The following is a 19,734-nucleotide window of genomic DNA, read 5'->3' as shown; positions in this document are numbered from 1 at the left end:
TTCAGTAAATATTTATTATCTTTACTATTTGCAAGACCCTGAAATAGGTATTGTTGGAATTGCAAAATATGTAATTGAAAGAAATAGTCCTTTCCGTCAAGGAGAATAAAGTCTGAAAGAAGAGGTGATGGATCTGCACAAATCGCTAATTCAGGATGTTTAGTACAACTGGCTTACCAAGGCCCCATGTTACTGTAGACAAGCCATCTTAAGGAGGGTGGAAAAGTTGTTGGAAGCCAGATCATGGAGGATATTGAACGCCAAGCTGAGGACTGTAATGTCAGGAAGCTGGAAGACAGTGAGGATTTTTGAGAAAGGAGTGTAATCTAATGCTGTATTTTAGGAACTTTATCCTGGTAGTCAAATGCTAAAGGATCTGAAAGGCAGGAGAGCAGGAGAGGAGGCTGGAGTCTAGCTGGAGAGCTGCTTCAGTAGGAAGCGAGGGTGGGATTATGAATTCGGGCCCAGTCCAAGACTTGGTAAAGACTAGAAGATGGGGGTTGGGCTGAGGTAGAGGGAGTATGCGGGAGTATGCAGGAGTATGCAGGAGTAACCCTGAAAGTGCAGGAAGAAGTGTAGACTGTAGATGGGGGGTCACCTGGGGTCCCTTGGGAGCTCCTCCTCTCCTGAAGATGGGGTGCAAGTGGAGAAGTAGCACTCCATGTTTCACTGCACCCTGTGGCCAAGGGAGCGCCAACTGTAACTAAGGGTGCTGCATTAGAGCTTGACTTGCCCTGCCCACCTCATAGGGAAACTTTGTGGGTGTTTGTTTTTTATAAATTTATTTATTTGTTTGTTTTTATTTTTGGCTGTGTTGGATCTTCGTTGCTGCGTGCAGGCTTTCTCTAGTTGCGGCGAGCAGGGGCTACTCTTCGTTGTGGTGCGCAGTCTTCTCATTGCAGTGGCTTCTTTTGTTGCAGAGCATGGGCTCTAGGCGTGCGGGCTTCAGTAGTTGTGGCTCGCGGGCTCTAGAGCACAGGCTCAGTAGTTGTGGCACATGGGCTTAGTTGCTCCGCGGCATGTGGGATCTTCCCAGACCAGGGCTCGAACCCGTGTCCCCTGCATTGGCAGGCGGATTCTTAACCACTGCACCACCAGGGAAGCCCCTGTTTTTGTTTTTTTGAGAAAGGAAAACTAGATGAATTTCGGTGCCTTATTTGGAAACTCTCTGGAGCAAACAGTAATTATGGACACATTTTCATCTAAAGTCTAAGTACTTAATATTAAAATCAGCCAGGAAGTCACTAGCAGGCTGTTTTTTTTTTTTTTTTTTAAACTGTAGAATCCACTCTGTGAACAATGAAACAGAATTTTGACCCCAAATTAATATTTAAAAGACATACAGGACTGGAGTTTGCTTTCCCCATTAGTGAGAAGAAAGAATTTACACTGTTTAATAACAGAGTCCCTGATCATCTTAAAATATAGCTGAAATTTATTTTGACATTTTTGTTTGATTATATTGGTGGTGTTTTATTCAGCAGCAAATTTAATAAAAATGCTGGTATGTATTTCTTAAACAAGTCTCTCATCTCACTAAACTGAGACTCACTTTCTAATGCTCTCAGTACTTTGCAGAGCCGTGCAGGGTCTAATAAGGCTCGTTCATGGTGCTTTAATCATGCTCTTAATAAAAAGCAGTCATTTGGGGAATACGTTTTCCAGGCAGTTTCCTTGCCCCCTGGGGGAAATATTTTGAGGCCTCCCAGTGACCATGGGATTAAAAGTCTTGACAGGGAAGTCCTAGAATCCTTCAAGAACTAGGCCTTTTGAAAGATTCATTGTTACGGACTCTCCCTTTGAAAGAGACCACTTTATCTTACTCCTAAACATCTATAGGACAGACATAGCACTTTCTGAAAAGAAATTCTGGGTGATGTGGAAGAACAAACGTATGTAGGTAATCCAGTATGGGTAGTGTGTAATTTGAAGAATGATAGTTCCATTTTTATGGTTGCCATAACAATCATACAGTTGTGCAAAAAATGTGTATAGCTTTTATAGACGGGAGCTGGCACCATTGCAATGATTCTTCTCGTATCAGAACAACTGTTTTCAGATCTGAAAAATAGGGGTGGCTTAACCCTTCCCCAGTTACCTCAGCATGCTCTCTGAGAAGGCTCTTTGGATCTCTGGGGCTGTTGAAATGTATTCACCACTTACATTTGCATTTTAGCCTGATAAATGGATTGAGAATTAAGGATGATGATCCTTCCAACAGCAGGTTCTGAATTCCTGGCTTGGGAATTCAAAGGATGAGAAAAAAAAACTGCTGTTCCTCAAATAGAAGTGTAGGAGAGATGTCTAGACATAGTTAATTCCTTGACCTTGTAACTATTCTTAATTCCGTCCACTAGAATTTAAATCCATTAAATACTGGCCTTTACCATTGTGTTTAAGTCTCTGATAAAGTCATATTAAAGTTTGATTACATTTTCTGTTTTATTTTAATACATTCATTATGTCTGGTCTGGAAATTGCAAAGCAAATTTAATAGCGTAGTCTTTTAAAGTGAAAATATATCTATTCATGTTCCTTTTTCGGCTACTTTTCCTATCTTTGGGTACTCATTCCAAAAGAAAGTACCTGGGACTTGACTTTCTCTGACATACTAAAGAATATCCCTTTTGAATAAACTTGATGTCAGAACTCTGTATGTGGATTTTCAGGTTGAGGGTGAAAAGTTGTCAGATTTGGGTTCGGTACTCAAAAACGAAGTCATTGACAACTTAGTCAACCACAGAGAAACTTTTCTCAGAGAAATTTGGGGGTAATTAGTAGTTCAGCAAAAATGCTTCTGGGGTGTTTAAATCTTAAGACAAAGTATGGAACTAAGGGTAAGTAGAAGAGATGCCAGCTTCCATTTGAAATAAAACTTCTTGGCTTATTCACTTCTTTTAACACCTTCTCTTTTGAATTCCTGTTCCATTAAATCAAAGTTCTGCAGTTCTGTGACCTTAGGCAAATTACTTAATCTCTCTGAGCCTCAGTTTCCCCATCCATAAAACAAGAGTAAAAAATAATACCCACCATTATTATAATTCTAAGAGAATCACCTCTCAAGAGATTCTAGGAGACGTAGAAAAAAAGTGTTTTTAACGAGAGCAAGATTTCCCATATATTGAAGTGAAGACCTCTAATATGTTAATACTCTGCGAAGATTTTGCACATAGGAGAACTTTTTATGCCTAAACTCTAAACATTATATTTAGAGGCTTAGATATTTGATCGCTCTGTGGGAGCATTTCCTGTAAGCTTACTGCTACTTCATTTTGTCAATTTTAAAACTTATTTTATATCAGTCAGTGTTCTTCTAGCCTGTTTTAAAGTAACCCCAATGTGATATTTTAAATCTGGGTCATAGGAAGACTCTACTACCCAGAGGTAAAAGAAGAGAGAGAGATGTTCAGAGAGTGCTTCGGGTAGAAGGACTTTCTGGGCGCCATGGGACTCCGCTGCTCTCATTTCTCCCTGAGGCGTGCAGAGCTGCATTCTGAACACCTGCGAGCCTAGGTTTACGACTTCTTGGACAGGAAGTAAAAGAAAGCAGAGGCCAAGCCATTCGTATCTACATATAAACTCTCTTGGTTGAGTTGTGCCCAGCAGTTCGGGGCCTTCAGGTAAACTAACTTGGTGGCTTCCAGGCCTTTGCTATAGCTCTTCCTTTTGCCCAAGTCCTTCTTTCTCCATAAAGCCCATGGCTCACTCCTCACCTCCCTCAGGTCATCTTCAAGTGGCATCATCTCATTGAGGCCTTTGCTGACTACCCTATTTATAATTGTAGTCAGCACTTCCAACTTCCCTTGCTCTGTTCTAATGTTTCTTTTCTTTTTCCTCCACAGCACTTAATTATAATACTGTTTATTTTCTATCTTCTCCCACACTAGAATGTAAGTGGACAGGATTCTTTGTTCTCAAATGTGTCGCAGATACCTAGAGCAGTAAATGCCTGTAAATATTGAATGAAGGAATTCTGGCCTCCTTTCTCTTAACCTCTGATACCTTCACATTGATATTGTACTGGTTCCTACAACTTCAATTTGTGCTTGACACAAAATAAGTGAAAATTTATGAAAAGAGCTACAATTACACATAGTTTTCAGCCATTTAGAACAAGAAAGGGATGGGCCTATTTCTTGGGAAAATTCATGGCTGCAGGATTGCATGGCAAAAGAGGGATCCAGCTAATTCTTTGTGGCTGCAAAGGGCTGAATTGTGAAGTTTCTCAGAATCAGATTTCAGCTCAGCTTATAAAGGTACTTTCCAATAGTTCGGGCTCCTGTCTGAAATTGAATGGCCTGCCTAATAAGTCAGTGACTTATCCCCTTATCCTGAGTACTCAAGATGTGGGTTGATCTGTGTGATTGATTCTGGTTCGGAGACATTTGGGGGATAAGTTTTGGACTAGGGTGAACTCTGAGGAACTTCCAACTCTGTCGATTCTGGCCACTGAACTGATATGGAGTAATTTCCAGGATTTATTGTTAAGTGAAAAAGCAAGTTGCAAGAGAGAATTTATAGGATTCGACTGTTCGTGTTAGAAAGAAGAGAAAATGAGAAAAAATATATATCAAAAAGAAAGCAGAAATGCAAAAAAGAATAAACCAGAAAATGATGAAATAGTTATCTCTAGGGGGTAGGAATAAGGTAGAAGGATAGAAATGAGAGTAAGACTTCTCTGAGTATACTTTAACTTTTGAACCATTTAAATATTCAACAATAAAATTAAATTTAAAAGGAAATAAAAGCAAAATCTCTAAAATCGACATAAGACAATAACAAATGGTACTAATGTTTATCAAATGTATAGCGTTACTACACAGAGAAAAAAAGGATTCAGGTAACTTTTGGGCACTATGCTTTTTGAGCACTTTGTACATCCTTAGTGACTATATTCTAATGATAAAACTCCAAAGAAATCTTCATAGATACTTTGTTGCTAGTGGATACTGGGATTGTAATTCTGAAACTGTTTTAAATATTGAAGCCATTGGGAGCTGAGGCTCTCAGTGGAAGAATAAAAGTATAAATATAGAATGTGGGAAGAGGAGGAAGACCTCTGTAGTATTAGAGTTCAGTTGGAGGTGTAAATGTGACTCATGACTTTTAAGCAGTATATTAGGTTGAGCCACAGGAAATTGCCAGTTTTAGGCCGTAACTAGTCAAATATCAGCAATTTCATACGGTTTAACTCAGTATTTTCTAATTCAGCTCACTAAAAGGGTCTAGAAGTAATGACACCTGAGTAGTAATGAGCATAGCGCTCTAGAGCCCTGTGTTGGCTTCTACATAACGTTCATTCCCCACTGGAAGAAACCTGGGCTCCTTAGGGACATGGTGATTATTAGCCTGGGCAGGAAATGTATAAGGTGAGCCTGAAATAGTTACTGTGCCAAACAGCACAGAAATGCTCCAAGACTTGTGGAGACACATTGCAAGAGCACGGGATCACTTGAAAGGGCCTCCACCAACCTCATTTGGGACAATTTGAGTATCAGAAAGAATAGTAATGGTAATGGATAATACATTTAATTTTTTTTAAGTCAGTGATTCTGTAATAATACTCAAAAAGAAACCAAAAACGAACAAACAAACAACAAAGTAGGGTCAGTGCAGGAAAAGCTCTTGACAGAAGAGTCAGCTCATAAATACAGACAGTATTATAGGATTAGAAAATCACCATTTTACAACTTGCAAAGTTATGATTGATTCAGGCAAAAAGCATCAGTGGAAGCTAGAATCACTGGCTGAAAGGTTCTTTGAGAGCAGGATAGTCACATGATCTAAAAGTCTTATTCCACAGATTACTTATTAATTATAAAGAGTAAAAGGTAGCCTTATAATAGAAAGCTCTGGCTGTTAGCACCTTAGCAAATCAAGTCTGGCACCCTCACAGTCTGTGCCTTCTGGAGGAATGCAGTACGAATTGCACACTATCCCCTGTGAAGTATTCACGGCAAAAGTTCACCGTGAATCTAGTCAAGACTTAAAACCTAACTTTCTGTTTGTTGGAAATTCAGAGAGGATTAATTTTGCCACGTTTGATTTATTTCTGTCCTTTCCTCTCTTCTTCCTTCCATGAGGAAACAAGCTGATAAATCTAGAACGTGAGACATTCTACAAGACAACTGGCCTGGACTCTTCAAAAAAACAAAAGCAGTGTTATATTTTTTAAAAATAATAAATAAAGATAGAGGGATTCATATACATTAAACAGACTAAAGAGACATGACTACCAAATACTGTGTAAACCTTGATTAGAGCCTAGATCAGGAGGGAAACAATTTTGTGAGACAATTGAAGACATTTAAATATGATCTGTAAATTGGATAGAGGTAATTAATCTTAACTGTGGTGGTAGTATTCTGGTTCTGTAGAAGAATGCCTTTATTCTTAGAAAACACATGCAAAAGAATGGAGGGGTAAAGTATCATGATCTGTACTACATAATTTAAAATAGTTCAGATGTAGAAAAAAAAAGCTAGGTATATGAAGGGAGGAGCAGAGGGAGGAGAAAGACAAAGCAAATATGTCAAAGTGTTGACATTCGATGAATCTTAATGAAAGGTATATGAATGTTAACTTTACTATTCTTTAAATTTTCCTGAAAGTTTAACATTTTTCAGAATGAAAATTGAGGGGAAGAAAGTTAATTTTAACATATTCTCTAAGTTTAAACCGTGGCTTTCCTGGCCCATGCCGTGGCCTCTGGCTCCCAGGGTACCAGGCCAACCTTGTCCTGTGACCTCTGCTCCAGGGTATCGTTTTTTTGAAGTATAAAAAGAGGCACAGAATGGTGAGAGGTTCAGTGAGTGGGTGAGTAAATGAATATAACAAGGGAGACCATTTTAGTCATTTCTGATTCCGTTCTCATCTTATCACAGTCCTTTGGAAAGTAACCTAATCACTACATTCACTTGGTCTAGAATTTTGCTAAAGCTTGAGGTAGACCTTTGGTGGACCCTAGATTAAAAACCCCTAGCTGGGTGAAAAGAGCCTGCCCAGAGCATTGCCTCCATTCTTTCTGTTCTCTTTGTGGCCTCCTGTGTGTCATTCCATCACTATGGGGAAGTGGAGGGACAGATGGACCAAGATCTCCTTCTGCTTTAAATAGACCTCAGTCTTTTTCTGTTCTGAAAAATCTGTGGTCTGTGTCAGACTTTTTAGCATCTGTTGTGGCAGTAGAACTGAGTGAAAGAGTATTAACATATCCACAGCTGCCATCAGAAAAAATAAACGGTCCGGCCCTGCTGCACTAAGGGGCGCTGATTCAGGTTCGAATGATGCTCCCTCCTCCATGGCCTTCGAGAGGAGAGGTCGGCGCATCCCTGAGGAAAGTCAGTGTGAAAGGGAAGCTCAGACGAGTTCAGCATCTGACTTGGCTGGTTCATCTTAGCACCCATCTGGCTGGACTCCCCGCATGGTGCTCCGTAGAGACGCATCACGTGGTTGAGTGCTCCAGCTTTTTAGTAACTTTTCCTGCTCCAGTTTACATAAAATTACCTGGTTTCTGTATAAACTCTGATAGCATCTAATCTAAGAAAGTGGTAAAAAACTGTACTCTTTATCCTCGTAAGGTTATTTCTTAAATATTTTCCATCCCTTTTCACCCATTCGCCATCATTGACCCAGATCCTCCTCACCAGAATTGCTTGTGAGCAAGGAGACAAACCCAGAGTCACGGACAGAGGAGGGCCTCTATAAATTTTGTTAGTCTGGAATTGGTCCCTGAACCACAGTTTGTAAAACACTGTTTTATGAGAAAAGAAGATGGGATGAAGACAGAAAAGGACACCCTTGGAAACAATAACACTGTGGTGTGACCACAGGGTTGGATGCCAGGAGGTCATGAGTTCTAATCCTAAATATTTCCCAAGTCACAGTGGCAAAATTGAATGGAAAAGTGCTAAAGAGGCCCCTTTGGTGATTTTTTCATTCACGTATCCATCAGCTATTCATTACATGTGTGCCTTCAGTGTGCTGGAAGAGATACACAGATAGGTCAGGATCAGAGCCAGACCTTGAGGAGCTCTCAGCCTTGTCACAGTGATGAGACATGTCCATAAGTAGCCGCCAGCATGCCAGGGGTAGTGGTCAGTGCCATTGCACTGGGGCAGGTTGCAGGCATGGGCAGGGCAGCTGGGGGAGAGGCAGCTTCTACTCTCTGGAGCCATGAAGGTTCCCTGGAAAAAAGATGGCATTGCAGCCAGGCCTTTAAAAGTTAGGTAGGTCTTAGACATTGGAGATTGGTGGGATAAATGTCCTAATGTTGGGAACAGCACGAACAGTGTTTCAGGGACCAGAGGGTGTAGAGAAAAGTTTGTCATACGAGGTACACGTTGGGAGTGTGCAATCGGACTAGAAAAATGCAGGCCGGGGCCATATCATGAAGGGCTTTGAATTCTGAGCTGAGTTTCTATTTTAGTCAGTAAGGAGTTGATGAAGGCTTTTTTACCAGGCACATGCTTTAAGACCATTAATCTGGCAGTAGCCATGACCTTGGGAGAGCAATTTCTGTGATGTCGTAGGGGCCATGGCCGAAATCCAGTGAGGTAAATGGTGACAACGTGGTGAGTAAATGTTGCTGTGGAGACTAGACAGCTGCCTCCAGCTGCAAGGAGGTAGAGATGTTGGTCCCCTGAGGAGGAAGAGGACGCAAGGTCAGAGGAAGAGTGTGTGAGTGACAGAGGAACAGAAGTTCTTTCTGTGCTTTCGTTATTCCCTGGGATTCCTGGCCAGGTCATAATGGATTATAGAAGCCTTTTAGTTATACTTCATGTGTTCTTTTCTCGGACCAATGGCTTTGAGTAAAACAATCTTCAAAGTTTTCTGTCCCTTTAAAAAGTTCGACTAAGCCCTTCAGTCACGTGCCTTCAGAAATTTTGGTTACATAACGCTGCTCTGAATTGGAATTCTGCAGCCTCATGCACTGGAGCCTCATTCTTTCCCTCCCCCACCTGGCACTTTATTTTCTGTGGGTCAGGGTTAGCTTCTTTCTAACCATTGTTGCGGAACTCTTTAAATATTTGGTCTCACAGGTTCTAAAAGCTGGCAGGCCAGGCTGCTCCCTGCAGGTTGTGAGTCCAAAGCCTTCCAGAAAAGGAGCCAGTAAAATCCCAAAAGCATGTTAACGGAGTGTAACTGCTGCATGGAGCACTGCCCCTGTGGGGCCGGGCTCCCAAGTGCTGAGGCCAGCAGCCCGCAGCCGCTGTGGCCCACGACCAGAAGGAGCCCTCATGCACCACATCGTGGCCGCTTCGTAATTGTGGTGATGACAACAGATTAAATCACTGGCTCTCAGCACTGAGGACTGGGGTTCGTCAGGGTCACTCACTGTTCCCTTGCTTCTCCCAATTTTCCATCGCGAGAGAGCAAGTTTGGAGTCCACTGCTACAGTACAAATACTTGCTGGGAGCTCTCCAAGTTTTACTCTGTCTAGAAGTTAGTTCTCTTAGTAGCCTATACTGAATGTCCGTCTTTCTTCCAGCATCCCCTCAACACATGATTCTGAAATGTAACTCCTCAATATATGTGTGTATGTTTTTGTACCCTGTTTTTTTTTTAATGATTTAAGGCAACTTGCAGATACACATATAATGCAATGAATAATTTTTAAATTCGGCTACAGGGCAAAAGGGTTATATGAATAGGAAAATTAGGTACACCAGGATAAAGGTTAGTTCACAAAGTTCAAACTACAAATAAGATCCTCTGGAAACAGATCACACATGTTCTTCTGAGTTTCCTAGCAGGCAAAGCAAAGAAGGAAACTTAACAGGATAAAATTCACATGTGTGTAAGGTACAAGCACACCATCAGCTCAAGAGAAGCAGAGCGAGTCCTTGCACTGCATAAACTTGCTCCTGAAGTGCTCATGAAAGGGGCACTGAGTGAGCAAACGAGCAAGGCCCTCATCAGCTTCCCTGCAGCAAATAGCATAGACACTTGTTTGACTTCTTGCAGTATTCCATGGGGTAGGCTTGGTGCTAAGGCTCCATGTGAGAAGGACTCCACGGGAGGCCTGTGCAGGGTGTTGCAGTGTAGTTTATCACCTTTCAAAGGTGTCTGGGAGATTCTGTGCCACAAAAAAAGTGCCAAGATCAAATGGGTCTGGCAAGAACTGTGTGATACCAGCGTACTGAAGGCTCTGAGAAGTCCTACTATTAAAAAATTGAGACTTCCCTGGTGGTGCAGAGGTTAAGAATCCGCCTGCCAATGCAGGGAACACAGGTTCGAGCCCTGGTCTGGGAAGATCCCACATGCCATGGAGCAACTAAGCCCATGCGCCACAACTACTGACCCTACTCTCTAGAGCCCGCAAGCCACAACTCCTGAGCCTGCGTGCCACAACTATTGAAACCTGCTCGCCTAGAGCCCATGCTTTGCAACAAGAGAAGCCACTGCAATGAGAAGCCCACGCACCACAACGAAGAGTAGCCCCCACTCGCTGCAACTAGAGAAAGCCCGCGCGCCTCAACGAAGACCCAACACAGCCAAAAATAAAATAAATTAATTTAAAAAAGAAAAAAAAATTGGCTCAGCATTTACCAAACTGATTTAATCACAAGACCTTTTTAAAAAAATTAAAACACTTACTGGGAAACACTGATCTAAAACAGGGATCAGCAAACTGTCTCCTAAGGGTCAGATAGATATTTTAGCATACAGTCCCTGTCAAAACTACTCTACTCAGCTCTGCCATTGTATCCAAAAAGCATGAGTGTATTCCAATAAAGCTTCATTTATGTATACTGAAATTTGAATTTCATATAATTTTCACGTGTCATGAAATAATATTTTTCTTCTTTTTTTTTCCAATCATTTAAAAAGACAGAAACCATTCTTAGCCTGCAGACCATTCAGAAACAGGTGGCAGGCCCAATTTGGTCTGTGAGCTACAGTTTACCGACCCCTGATCAAAAATAATGTTTGGATGGTATGTCTTCCAGCAAGTTTCCCTGAGTACCATTCCTCAGAGTTGTTTTATTTTTATATTATTTTTTGTGTGTGGTGGTGAATTTTTTTTTTAATTTTTAAAAAATTTTATTTTATTTATTTTTATACAGCAGGTTCTTATTAGTTATCTATTTTATACATATTAGTGTATATATGTCAATCCCAATCTCCCAATTCATCCCACCCCGCCGCCTCTCCCCCCTTGGTGTCCATACATTCTCTACATCTGTGTCTCTATTTCTGCCTTGCAAACCAGTTCATCTGTACCATTTTTCTAGATTCCACATATATGCGTTAATATACGATATTTGTTTTTTTCTTTCTGACTTACTTCATTCTGTATGACAGTCTCTAGGTCCATCCACGTCTCTACAAATGACCCAGTTTCATTCCTTGATGAGTAATATTCCATTGTATATATGTACCACATCCTCTTTATCCGTTCGTCTTTCTATGGGCATTTAGGTTGCTTCCATGTCCTGGCTATTGTAAATAATGCTACAGTGAACATTGGGGTGCATGTGTCTTTTTGAATTATGGTTTTCTCTGGATATATGCCCAGTAGTGGGATTGCTGGGTCATATGGTAATTCTATTTTTAGTTTTTTAAGGAACCTCCATATTGTTCTCCATAGTGGCTGTATCAATTTACATTCCCACCAACAGTGCAAGAGGGTTCCCTTTTTCCACACCCTCTCCAGCATTTATTGTTTATACATTTTCTGATGATGGCCATTCTGACTGGTGTGAGGTGATACCTTATTGTAGTTTTGATTTGCATTTCTCTAATAATTAGTGATGTTGAGCAGCTTTTCATGTGCTTCTTGGCCATCTGTATGTCTTCTTTGGAGAAACGTCTATTTAGGTTCTCTGCCCATTTTGGATTGGGTTGTTTGTTTTTTTAGTATTGAGCTGCATGAGCTGTTTATATATTTTGGAGATTAATCCTTTGTTGATTCGTTTGCAAATATTTTCTCTCATTCTGAGGGTTGTCTTTTTGTCTTGTTTATAGTTTCCTTTGCTGTGCAAAAGCTTTTAAGTTTCCTTAGGTCCCATTTGTTTATTTTTGTTTTTAGTTCCATTACTCTAGGAGGTGGGTCAAAAAACATCTTGCTGTGATATATGTCCAGAGTTGTTTTAATTTAGACTTTTATGTTTCTGGCTTAAGAGCAGATTTTCTTAAAAAAGTGTAGTAGAGGATTGGTTTGAGTGCTTACAGGCTAGTCTAAGGTTTTTCTCAGAAACGATGTGTGGGCCCTCTCAAAAATGACATTTGCAAACTAATAGTTGAAGCCTTAAAGTTTTACTGTGTCACACATGGCTGAATTGATTGGAGGCTGGAAGTGTTTTAATGGGCATTATTATTCATTCATAGAAATAAAAGTCTCAAAACACCCAGAGACATTTGATTTTAAGAAAATATAACTTCCCACTCAACTCTCCAGGTAAACCAGTAAACTGTGGCCCCCATCAAACTAAGAGTACTTTTTATTTTAACTTGAGGAACGTTCTTTCAGTTTCTTATGTTGTCATTATGATGGTTGATGGAGAACCCAAACTTTCCCACCACCAAGTCTAACATTTCAGTTTCAGTTCGACGGGTATTTATTGAGTACTCAGGATATACAGTGCATTTTGCTGGCTTCTATGGGGGATACAAAGAGGAACAAGAAGCAGACAGTTCCCTCTTTACCTTGTGAATCAAGTTCAAGATCCTCACCAATTTAGAGCCCATTACCATGGTATCAGGATTAATTTCACTTCCTTGTCTCTTCCTGTCAGCATGCATGCATTCATTCATTTAACAAACATTTGTGAGTTGCAACCTCTGTTCATAGCACTGTAACACAAAGCCCTCCAAGAGCTTGCTTTCCAGGGGACATCGGTGTTTCTCTTTTCCTCTGGCACTCTTGTGTAATTACAGTTTCTTTTACATAGTGAAACAAATTATTTCTTTATCTCCTGAGACCTCAGCATTTATGTTCCCCACACTGTATGTGCCTATTCTTGAGATGTTTAGTGAGAAGAGTGAATCTTCTGGTGAAGCACCCTTCCTGGGACTGTGCTCTAAGTGCTCTTGTCCCTCCACCTGAGTGGCACCCACCTTTCCCTGTCCCCTTTTCTTGGTGTACCAGTGAGTATATAGTTTTACCAGATTCATCATTTTAAAGCTATTAACTGTATTAAGCAATAGGAGTCTATAAGATTGTTGAATATCCTTATAAGCAGTATTATGTATCTGATTATTTTTTGATTGGAGGAGATTTTATACAGTGTTAATTTTTTCCACTTATAATAGTAATACTTAATCATAGTGCGAATTTGAAAAATATGGACAAGTATAAAGGAAAAATATTAATCCATAATTCTACTACCCATCAATCAATTCTATTAACAATTTTTTTTTACTTTCCTTGATTCAGAAATCACATTTAAAATTTTAAAAAATTTAAATTAATAAACAGTAAAATTGGCCTTTATTTGTTGTACAGTTCTTTGAATGTCGACACATGTAGGTTCATGTAGCCACCACCACAGTCAAGATACAGAAAAGCTCCATTCCCTCCGAACAAGCACCCCTTTTTCATCCCACCTTCCCCAAGCCCTGAAAATCACTTATGTCTCTGTTACATAATTTTGTCTTTTTGCGAATGTCATATAAATGGAATCATAGACTATATAAGCTTGTGAGAGTGGCTTCCTTGACATAATACCTTTGAGATTCGTCCAAGTTGTTGCATGTATAGTAGTTTGTTCCTTTTTGTTGCTCGGTGGTATTCCACAGTGCAGATGTACCATAGTTTAGTTATCCATTTATCCACTCACCATTTAAGAGTCTTTTTTAAAAAAACATCTTGACATTTCTGAAATCCTGAAGTACTTTAAAATCAATGTATATATTTAACATGCTCGGGGTTTTTGTTTCCCCAAAAAGCTATTATTGAATTGATAGTGTGTCCTAGAATTAATACGGTCTTAGAATCAAGGTATTATGGTGGTGAGATGATCAGTGTGGAGGATCAGAGAGGGCTGGTGAAGGGTTATCAGGAATAAGGGAACTGAACAGCAAGGGGACAGGTAAAGGAAGGCCTCGAGAGGTTTGCAGCCCGGCACCCAGAGCTGCTTGGCAGCCTGTGAGGGCTTTGGGGAAGTTTTGAGCAGAAGAGCAACATAGGAAATAAGACTTTAAGAACAAAGCCAACTAATTGTGGTGACTGCCAGGATGTCCATCATCATGAGTGTGGATGAGGCGGGAGGGGACCGGGGAATGGCAGCAGTGGGGCTGATAGTACTGGAGGGAGTGGAGGAAGAACTTGAGGAGAGTGCAGTGGGGGCAGGGAGTGCTGACTAGAGAGCCTGTGTGTGGGGAAGGGAGGGTGGTTCCTGCTAAACACCCTGACTTCCAGGCCAGTGCCCCGGAAGACGGGGCAGGAGGTGTGGAGAACTTAGGACCGACTGCCCAAATCTTAGGTATTTATATGGTGTGAATGGGTAGGTTGGGTGGGTCATGTTATTTGGGAAATTCTAAAGCAAAATGAGAACGTCCAGGGGCTTCACAGATTAAGAATGAGGTGTGCCTAGGGATACTGTGTGGACATAAAGAGGCATAGGGTGTGCTCAGTTATGTGAGCCTGGATGAAGTATATGATTATTTCATGGAAATAAACTGTGATTAGGGCCATTTCCAAGTAGAATTGCATCATGGCTAACTGTATGGGCCCAAAGTTTTCTGCAGAACCTATTCTTGTGTCCCATCCCCCTGTGTCACAAGCCAGACGGTTTATTCTTTGGCACACCCCACTTTTGCAAGATAGAAGGAGCAGTAAATCATCCTCATATGATCCTTGAAGGACAGGTTCCCATCAGCCACTGAGGAAGAGGGAGGCAAAAGAAAGAACTGACTGTTGGAGAGTAATTTGCCAAAGGGACTTGCCCCTCTTGTCAGGAAACTTCTTGGGAAGCCCCATTCATGGAAGCCGCCTCACTTCCACCCGCTCACACCTGTTGTAACTCAGGATCAAGGAGAAGTAGGGGCCAGTCAGCAGAGAGAAAGAGAAAGACACTCAGAGACAGTACGGAGCCTTGTTATCTTCCCCCAGTTTGCATTTTATTAAAGATCCCCTGTTAGAGAGACAAGAGGGAAGTTACTCCCCACTTTGTCTACCGTTTATACACTTGCAAAAGAGCTGTTCTTTAAAGCTGTACTACAGTGGGGTAAAGTTTCTGTTATTTGTGGCCTCGCTAATTATGTCTTCAATCTTCCCTAGAAAAGACTGTGTCTTCACCATCGACCCATCAACTGCCCGAGACCTCGATGACGCCCTCTCCTGCAAGCCCGTCGCTGACGGTAGGATGGAATCTTCTCTCCCCCTCTAGGTGGCAGGCAGCGGGCACCCCTGTGTGGCCAGCCTGGCTGCCCAGGTACTCCCTGAACTTGCCGTAGGCCCCTGAGCCTACACAGCATGTGACCTAGAGATTGTGCTCCTGCCCGACTTCAGTGAGCATGAGAATAAGAAACGTCCTCTTGCTAGGACCCTTCTCGGGCCTCAGGAGGGACAGCAGTGAGGGCAGAAGAACTAATTTCAGGCCCGGCCCTGCAGGAGGCTCCAGTGAGGGCATAGTGTGTTAAAGAAGGCCCCTAAGCTCTGCCTCGGAGAAGCACAGAGTTTTTTTTACCTGAATTGAACGACACACTGGGGTGATTCAAGGGGTGCTGTCCAAAGACGTGCTCAGCAGAGGCGGCAGGAACGCCTCCCCTGAGGAAGTCCCTCATGGCCCCGGGCTGGAGAAACTTGCTCTGCCCCGCGCAGGTCTTCATCTGTCCAGCAAATTGCGGAAGGCAGTTGTTAGGCTCCTGAAACATTCTTCTGGGATGGAGCCAGGAAGGAAAAAGTGGCATTTGATGCCACTGGTCTTTGAAAACTATCATGGGGGAGGGGGAGATGTGTGAGGTGTGAGAAGAGCAAACCCTAGCCATGCCCTTCCTAATGCCCCTCCAGATGAGCCGCTTAGAGTCTGCAGCTGCTTCCTGCCCCTCGCCAGGGTGGGGTCTGGTGACTGCTGTGGCTTTAGTTATTCTCTGATATGGCTTTGGCACTAACGTGGCCTTTGATGGCTTGCCCGTGATGGTATGCAATCTTGCGGCTTCAGTCTCCTGCACAGTGTCGGTGGCCCAGTGGCCTGGTCTTGGCAAACACTGCAGAAATGTTCACATATTCCATTAATGCAAAACTTCATGGGCTCAGCGTGTTGTCTCTTCTCCATAAAAGACAGTGAGGCTCAGTAGATACAAAGCTGAGAGACAGAAAACATCACTGCCCAGAAATGCTTTCATCTTCTTTTAGTGAGTCTTCCTTGAAACTGTGGGCAATGGTGCTCAGTGTTTTCAACTAAAGAAAATTGAAAGGAAGATAAAGCATAAAGAGAGAAAAGTTCCCATGGAAATTTCAGAGGAATTATATACTTTTTAAATCTAAACTTTAAGCAGCCTACTTAAAAAAGCAAATACTACGTTGGTTTCTTATATCCTGAGCAATCTTTGCTGCATGGAAAGGCTTGGGCATATCACTCTCACATCCACTTCTCTGAGTCCCAGTTGAAAAGTGCCCCCCCACCCCCGGCAGAAAGCCAGGTGACACTGGACCTCGCTTCCTGTATTTCCTTTCTCTCCAGCTTCATAGCCCTGCTCTGTTTGTAGCCTAATGCTTGGAAACAGTTGCTTCATTTATTTTGGCCACGTCTATAGTCGTTAATGGTGGAAGGGTAGGCCTAATCCCTGTTACCCCATCTCAGCCGGCTCACATGATATCCCCCTGGCAGGGGCACCAGGCAACAGGCACGTGTCTTGCCCCACTCACCCCGCACGCTACGTGTCGTGTCTAGGGTACCAAGTTACCAGCAGAGGCTTCGTGTAGGGAAAAGGTGGAGCAGGAAGGATTGACTGGGGACAAGTTGTACATGTTTATAAATTTCCAACCGAAGAATATGCTTTGTCAGACAGTCGAAAACCAATTGTTTTCAGTGTGCTGTTCAGGGAGAGCATTCATAACGAGGGAAATCATTTAGCAGCGCAAGATGAAGGAAAAGGAGAGGAAGTAGAGGCAGAGAAATGAGTCAGGGAAACATTATAATTGTTTAGAGATGTAAGTAGAAGAAACTGAACTGGAGGTGGTGGCATTATTATTCATGGGGGTGGGGAGGACAGCTATGAAAAAGGGGTAATGACAGAAAAGAATCAGTGGAAATGGATTTGGAGTTGAGGGAGGGGAATCCAAGACGGGGCAAAAGTTTCAACCTGGATGGCGATGAGATGGAATCGACAAGTTAGAAATGGGGAAATCAGGAGGACCAGCTGGTTTTGGAGAGAGCATGTCTGCATGGAGCTGTCTGTCTGATGATGTGTGTTTATATAAGCTGCTGCAGATGCTCTGCAGAGGAGGCTAAATGCATGCAGTCCATCTAATCGTATACAGAGAGCCATGAAGAAGAGTAGATAACTCAGCAAAATGCAAACAGTGATTTTATTAGGATGACGGGTTCATAAGGGATTTTTCTCTTTTCCCTAGTTTCCAAATTTTTATAATGTGGTAATAATAGCTTCATAATGAAAAAATTTTGTAATAAAAAAAAATTATGAGGTGCCAGAAATCACAGGCTGCCCAGTAGCCGCCGCACCAGGTGATCAGATACCTCCCGTCTGCTTAGTTATTCTTGCATTCCAGGGGAGTAATTAACATCTGGTCGTTTGGCAGGGCAGCAGAAAAGGGACCCGGCAGAGCATTGGCGAGGAGTTGGGCAGTCGAGCGTTTTTACGGTGGCACTTATACAGTTGGCCTTTGTGACAGCTGTTTCCGCCAAGGCCATTTACCCAGGGAGAGGAAAAGTGAAAGTCAGTTCCAGTTTGGATTGGGGTGAGACTGGCTGAGTTCAGGCTCTGGTAGTTACCAGTTCATGTCAGTTCTTGCTTAGAGGAAAAAAAGTTTAATGTTTCAAAAAGCAAATAATGTTTTCTGGGCATATTTACATCATCTATAACCATTTTTATTTAAAGAAAATATAAAGGTTAAACTTTCCTTTGGTCCCATTGAAATCATCTGAATGACTCTTCTGTGAAGATAAAACGCACAGACAGAAGTAACTTACTTAGTCCTTACTTTGTCTTTCTGTCGAGTTCAGATGAACCCCCAGGACTTGTTACCAGTATCTCCTCTAGGTGCGAGATTTAGACATTACGGTCTGCAGGTGAATTCTGCAGAAACACAGTGACACCTGCTCCCCAGTAGATCATGTTTAGGTTGGAAGGCTGAGGAGGGGGTGCCCTCTACCCTTGAGGAATCTCAGCTTTGGAAGAGATTCTACCAGTCATCTAGCCCGGTAATTTTTCACCTCTTACAGCCTATAAACACACTTGAGGGCAACATTCCCGTGAGCGTTAACCAGCCCGCTAACTTTAACATGGAGTCTTTCACTGTAGCTCAAGGAGATATTTAATAATGTAAGTGAGTAAGACTGGTTATAATCATAACCCAGAACCTAAAGACAGTAAGTCACACACTCCAGTGTTTGATTACTGTAACAGACCTTTGCAACACACCTCACAGTTGACCTCACCGCTCAAGTGTGGGAGCGCCACAGTTGTCACATCACCCTCTGGTTTTCAGATTACCTCTGCAGTATCTACTTACTGAATATCCAGGTTGCACTTTAACTCTCTACCTTACAGGCAGCCCATCTGGCCTTAAGATTGCGTGACTATCAGGAAATCCTTCCCTGTAATGATCTGAAATACCACTGTCTTCCTGTAATTTTCCACTCGTTGGTCCCATGCATGCCCCTGGGGAGCCTATAGAATAAGTCTCATCTCTCCTGTGACAACTCCTCAGATGCTAGATAATGGCTGTCATGTATATCTGAATTACAGCTTCCCAGTTAAGCATGCTGTATATTTTTCTATGTCCTGTAGCATATTAAATTGGAGCCCGTTTCCCATGTCACGGTGTTACTTCTGCCTTTATGAGCTCTGAGGTAAATGGCTGCCTGTATCCAGACTTCTCCTCCCTGGCTGCCAGGCCACGGTGACTCTCTCCCAGCCACTTCCAGCCACCTGTTCTGTTCAATTAAACCTGCATTATTGCTTTGCTCTAGTCTCTGAGAGAGGAAATTATCAGTCAGACAAGTCAGGACCTTTATTCAGCTTTTAGTTGATTCAGGCTCCCAACAGATCCTACAGGAAATTGATGTTCCCTGCTTCTCTGGCGTCTTGTTTCTCTAATGTTTTGTTCTGTAATGAGCGCTCTGCCATTGAACATGGCAGGGTTATCCTAGCCAGACCTTAGAAATGAAGGATTGGAGAAAGGGGGAGTGGGGACTGACTGCTAATGGGTTTGGCGTTTCTTTGGGGGGTGATGAAAATGTTCTGAAATTACTAGCTCAGAGTTATACAGCTCTGTGAGTATACTGAAAACCACTGGGGGAAAATGAGTGAATGGATGAATGAATTAAGAATAAATAAACAAATCCATTCATCCTTGAGGCTTTTTGGAAATTGGAATTTACACCTTAATGATAACTTAGCGGAAGTCCTGATGGATTGCCTGGGCTGGATACTCAGAGTCGTATCCCTCTTACCCGTCTCTCCTCCTTGCTGCCTTCACCTCTGAACCACGAAAATCCCACCCAAGGAGCGCACCCCTGTGCTCAGCCACCTGCTCGTCTTTCCCACCCCCACAGAGGGCAGCCATCTGACTCAAAGAAAGAGGGTTGTGTCCTACTGTCAGGT

General features: G+C 42.3%; 1 protein-coding gene across 9 annotated transcripts in view; it reads left to right on the top strand.

Moving 5' to 3' along the window:
* DIS3L2 (DIS3 like 3'-5' exoribonuclease 2) overlaps positions 1 to 19,734 on the top strand; it is a 373,385-nt gene that overhangs the window by 211,911 nt on the left and 141,740 nt on the right. For 8 of the 9 annotated variants that reach the window (XR_003435198.1, XM_027118351.1, XM_027118355.1 and 5 more), the window contains one exon: positions 15,224 to 15,303. Coding sequence is in view for 7 of the 9 variants with exons in the window: in XM_027118351.1 (XP_026974152.1) it covers positions 15,224 to 15,303 (80 nt within the window). In the remaining 2 variants the exon portion in view is untranslated. Of the gene's footprint in view, positions 1 to 3,476; positions 3,621 to 15,223; positions 15,304 to 19,734 lie in introns of those variants that run through there. The other variant, XR_003435217.1, reaches the window with a different exon arrangement.

This window comes from Aethalodelphis obliquidens, unplaced genomic scaffold, assembly GCF_003676395.1.
Source record: "Aethalodelphis obliquidens isolate GAN/ISIS:26980383/991018 unplaced genomic scaffold, ASM367639v1 scaffold2, whole genome shotgun sequence".
Lineage (NCBI taxonomy): Eukaryota > Metazoa > Chordata > Mammalia > Artiodactyla > Delphinidae > Aethalodelphis > Aethalodelphis obliquidens.
This window is presented reverse-complemented; position numbering and strand designations above follow the sequence as displayed.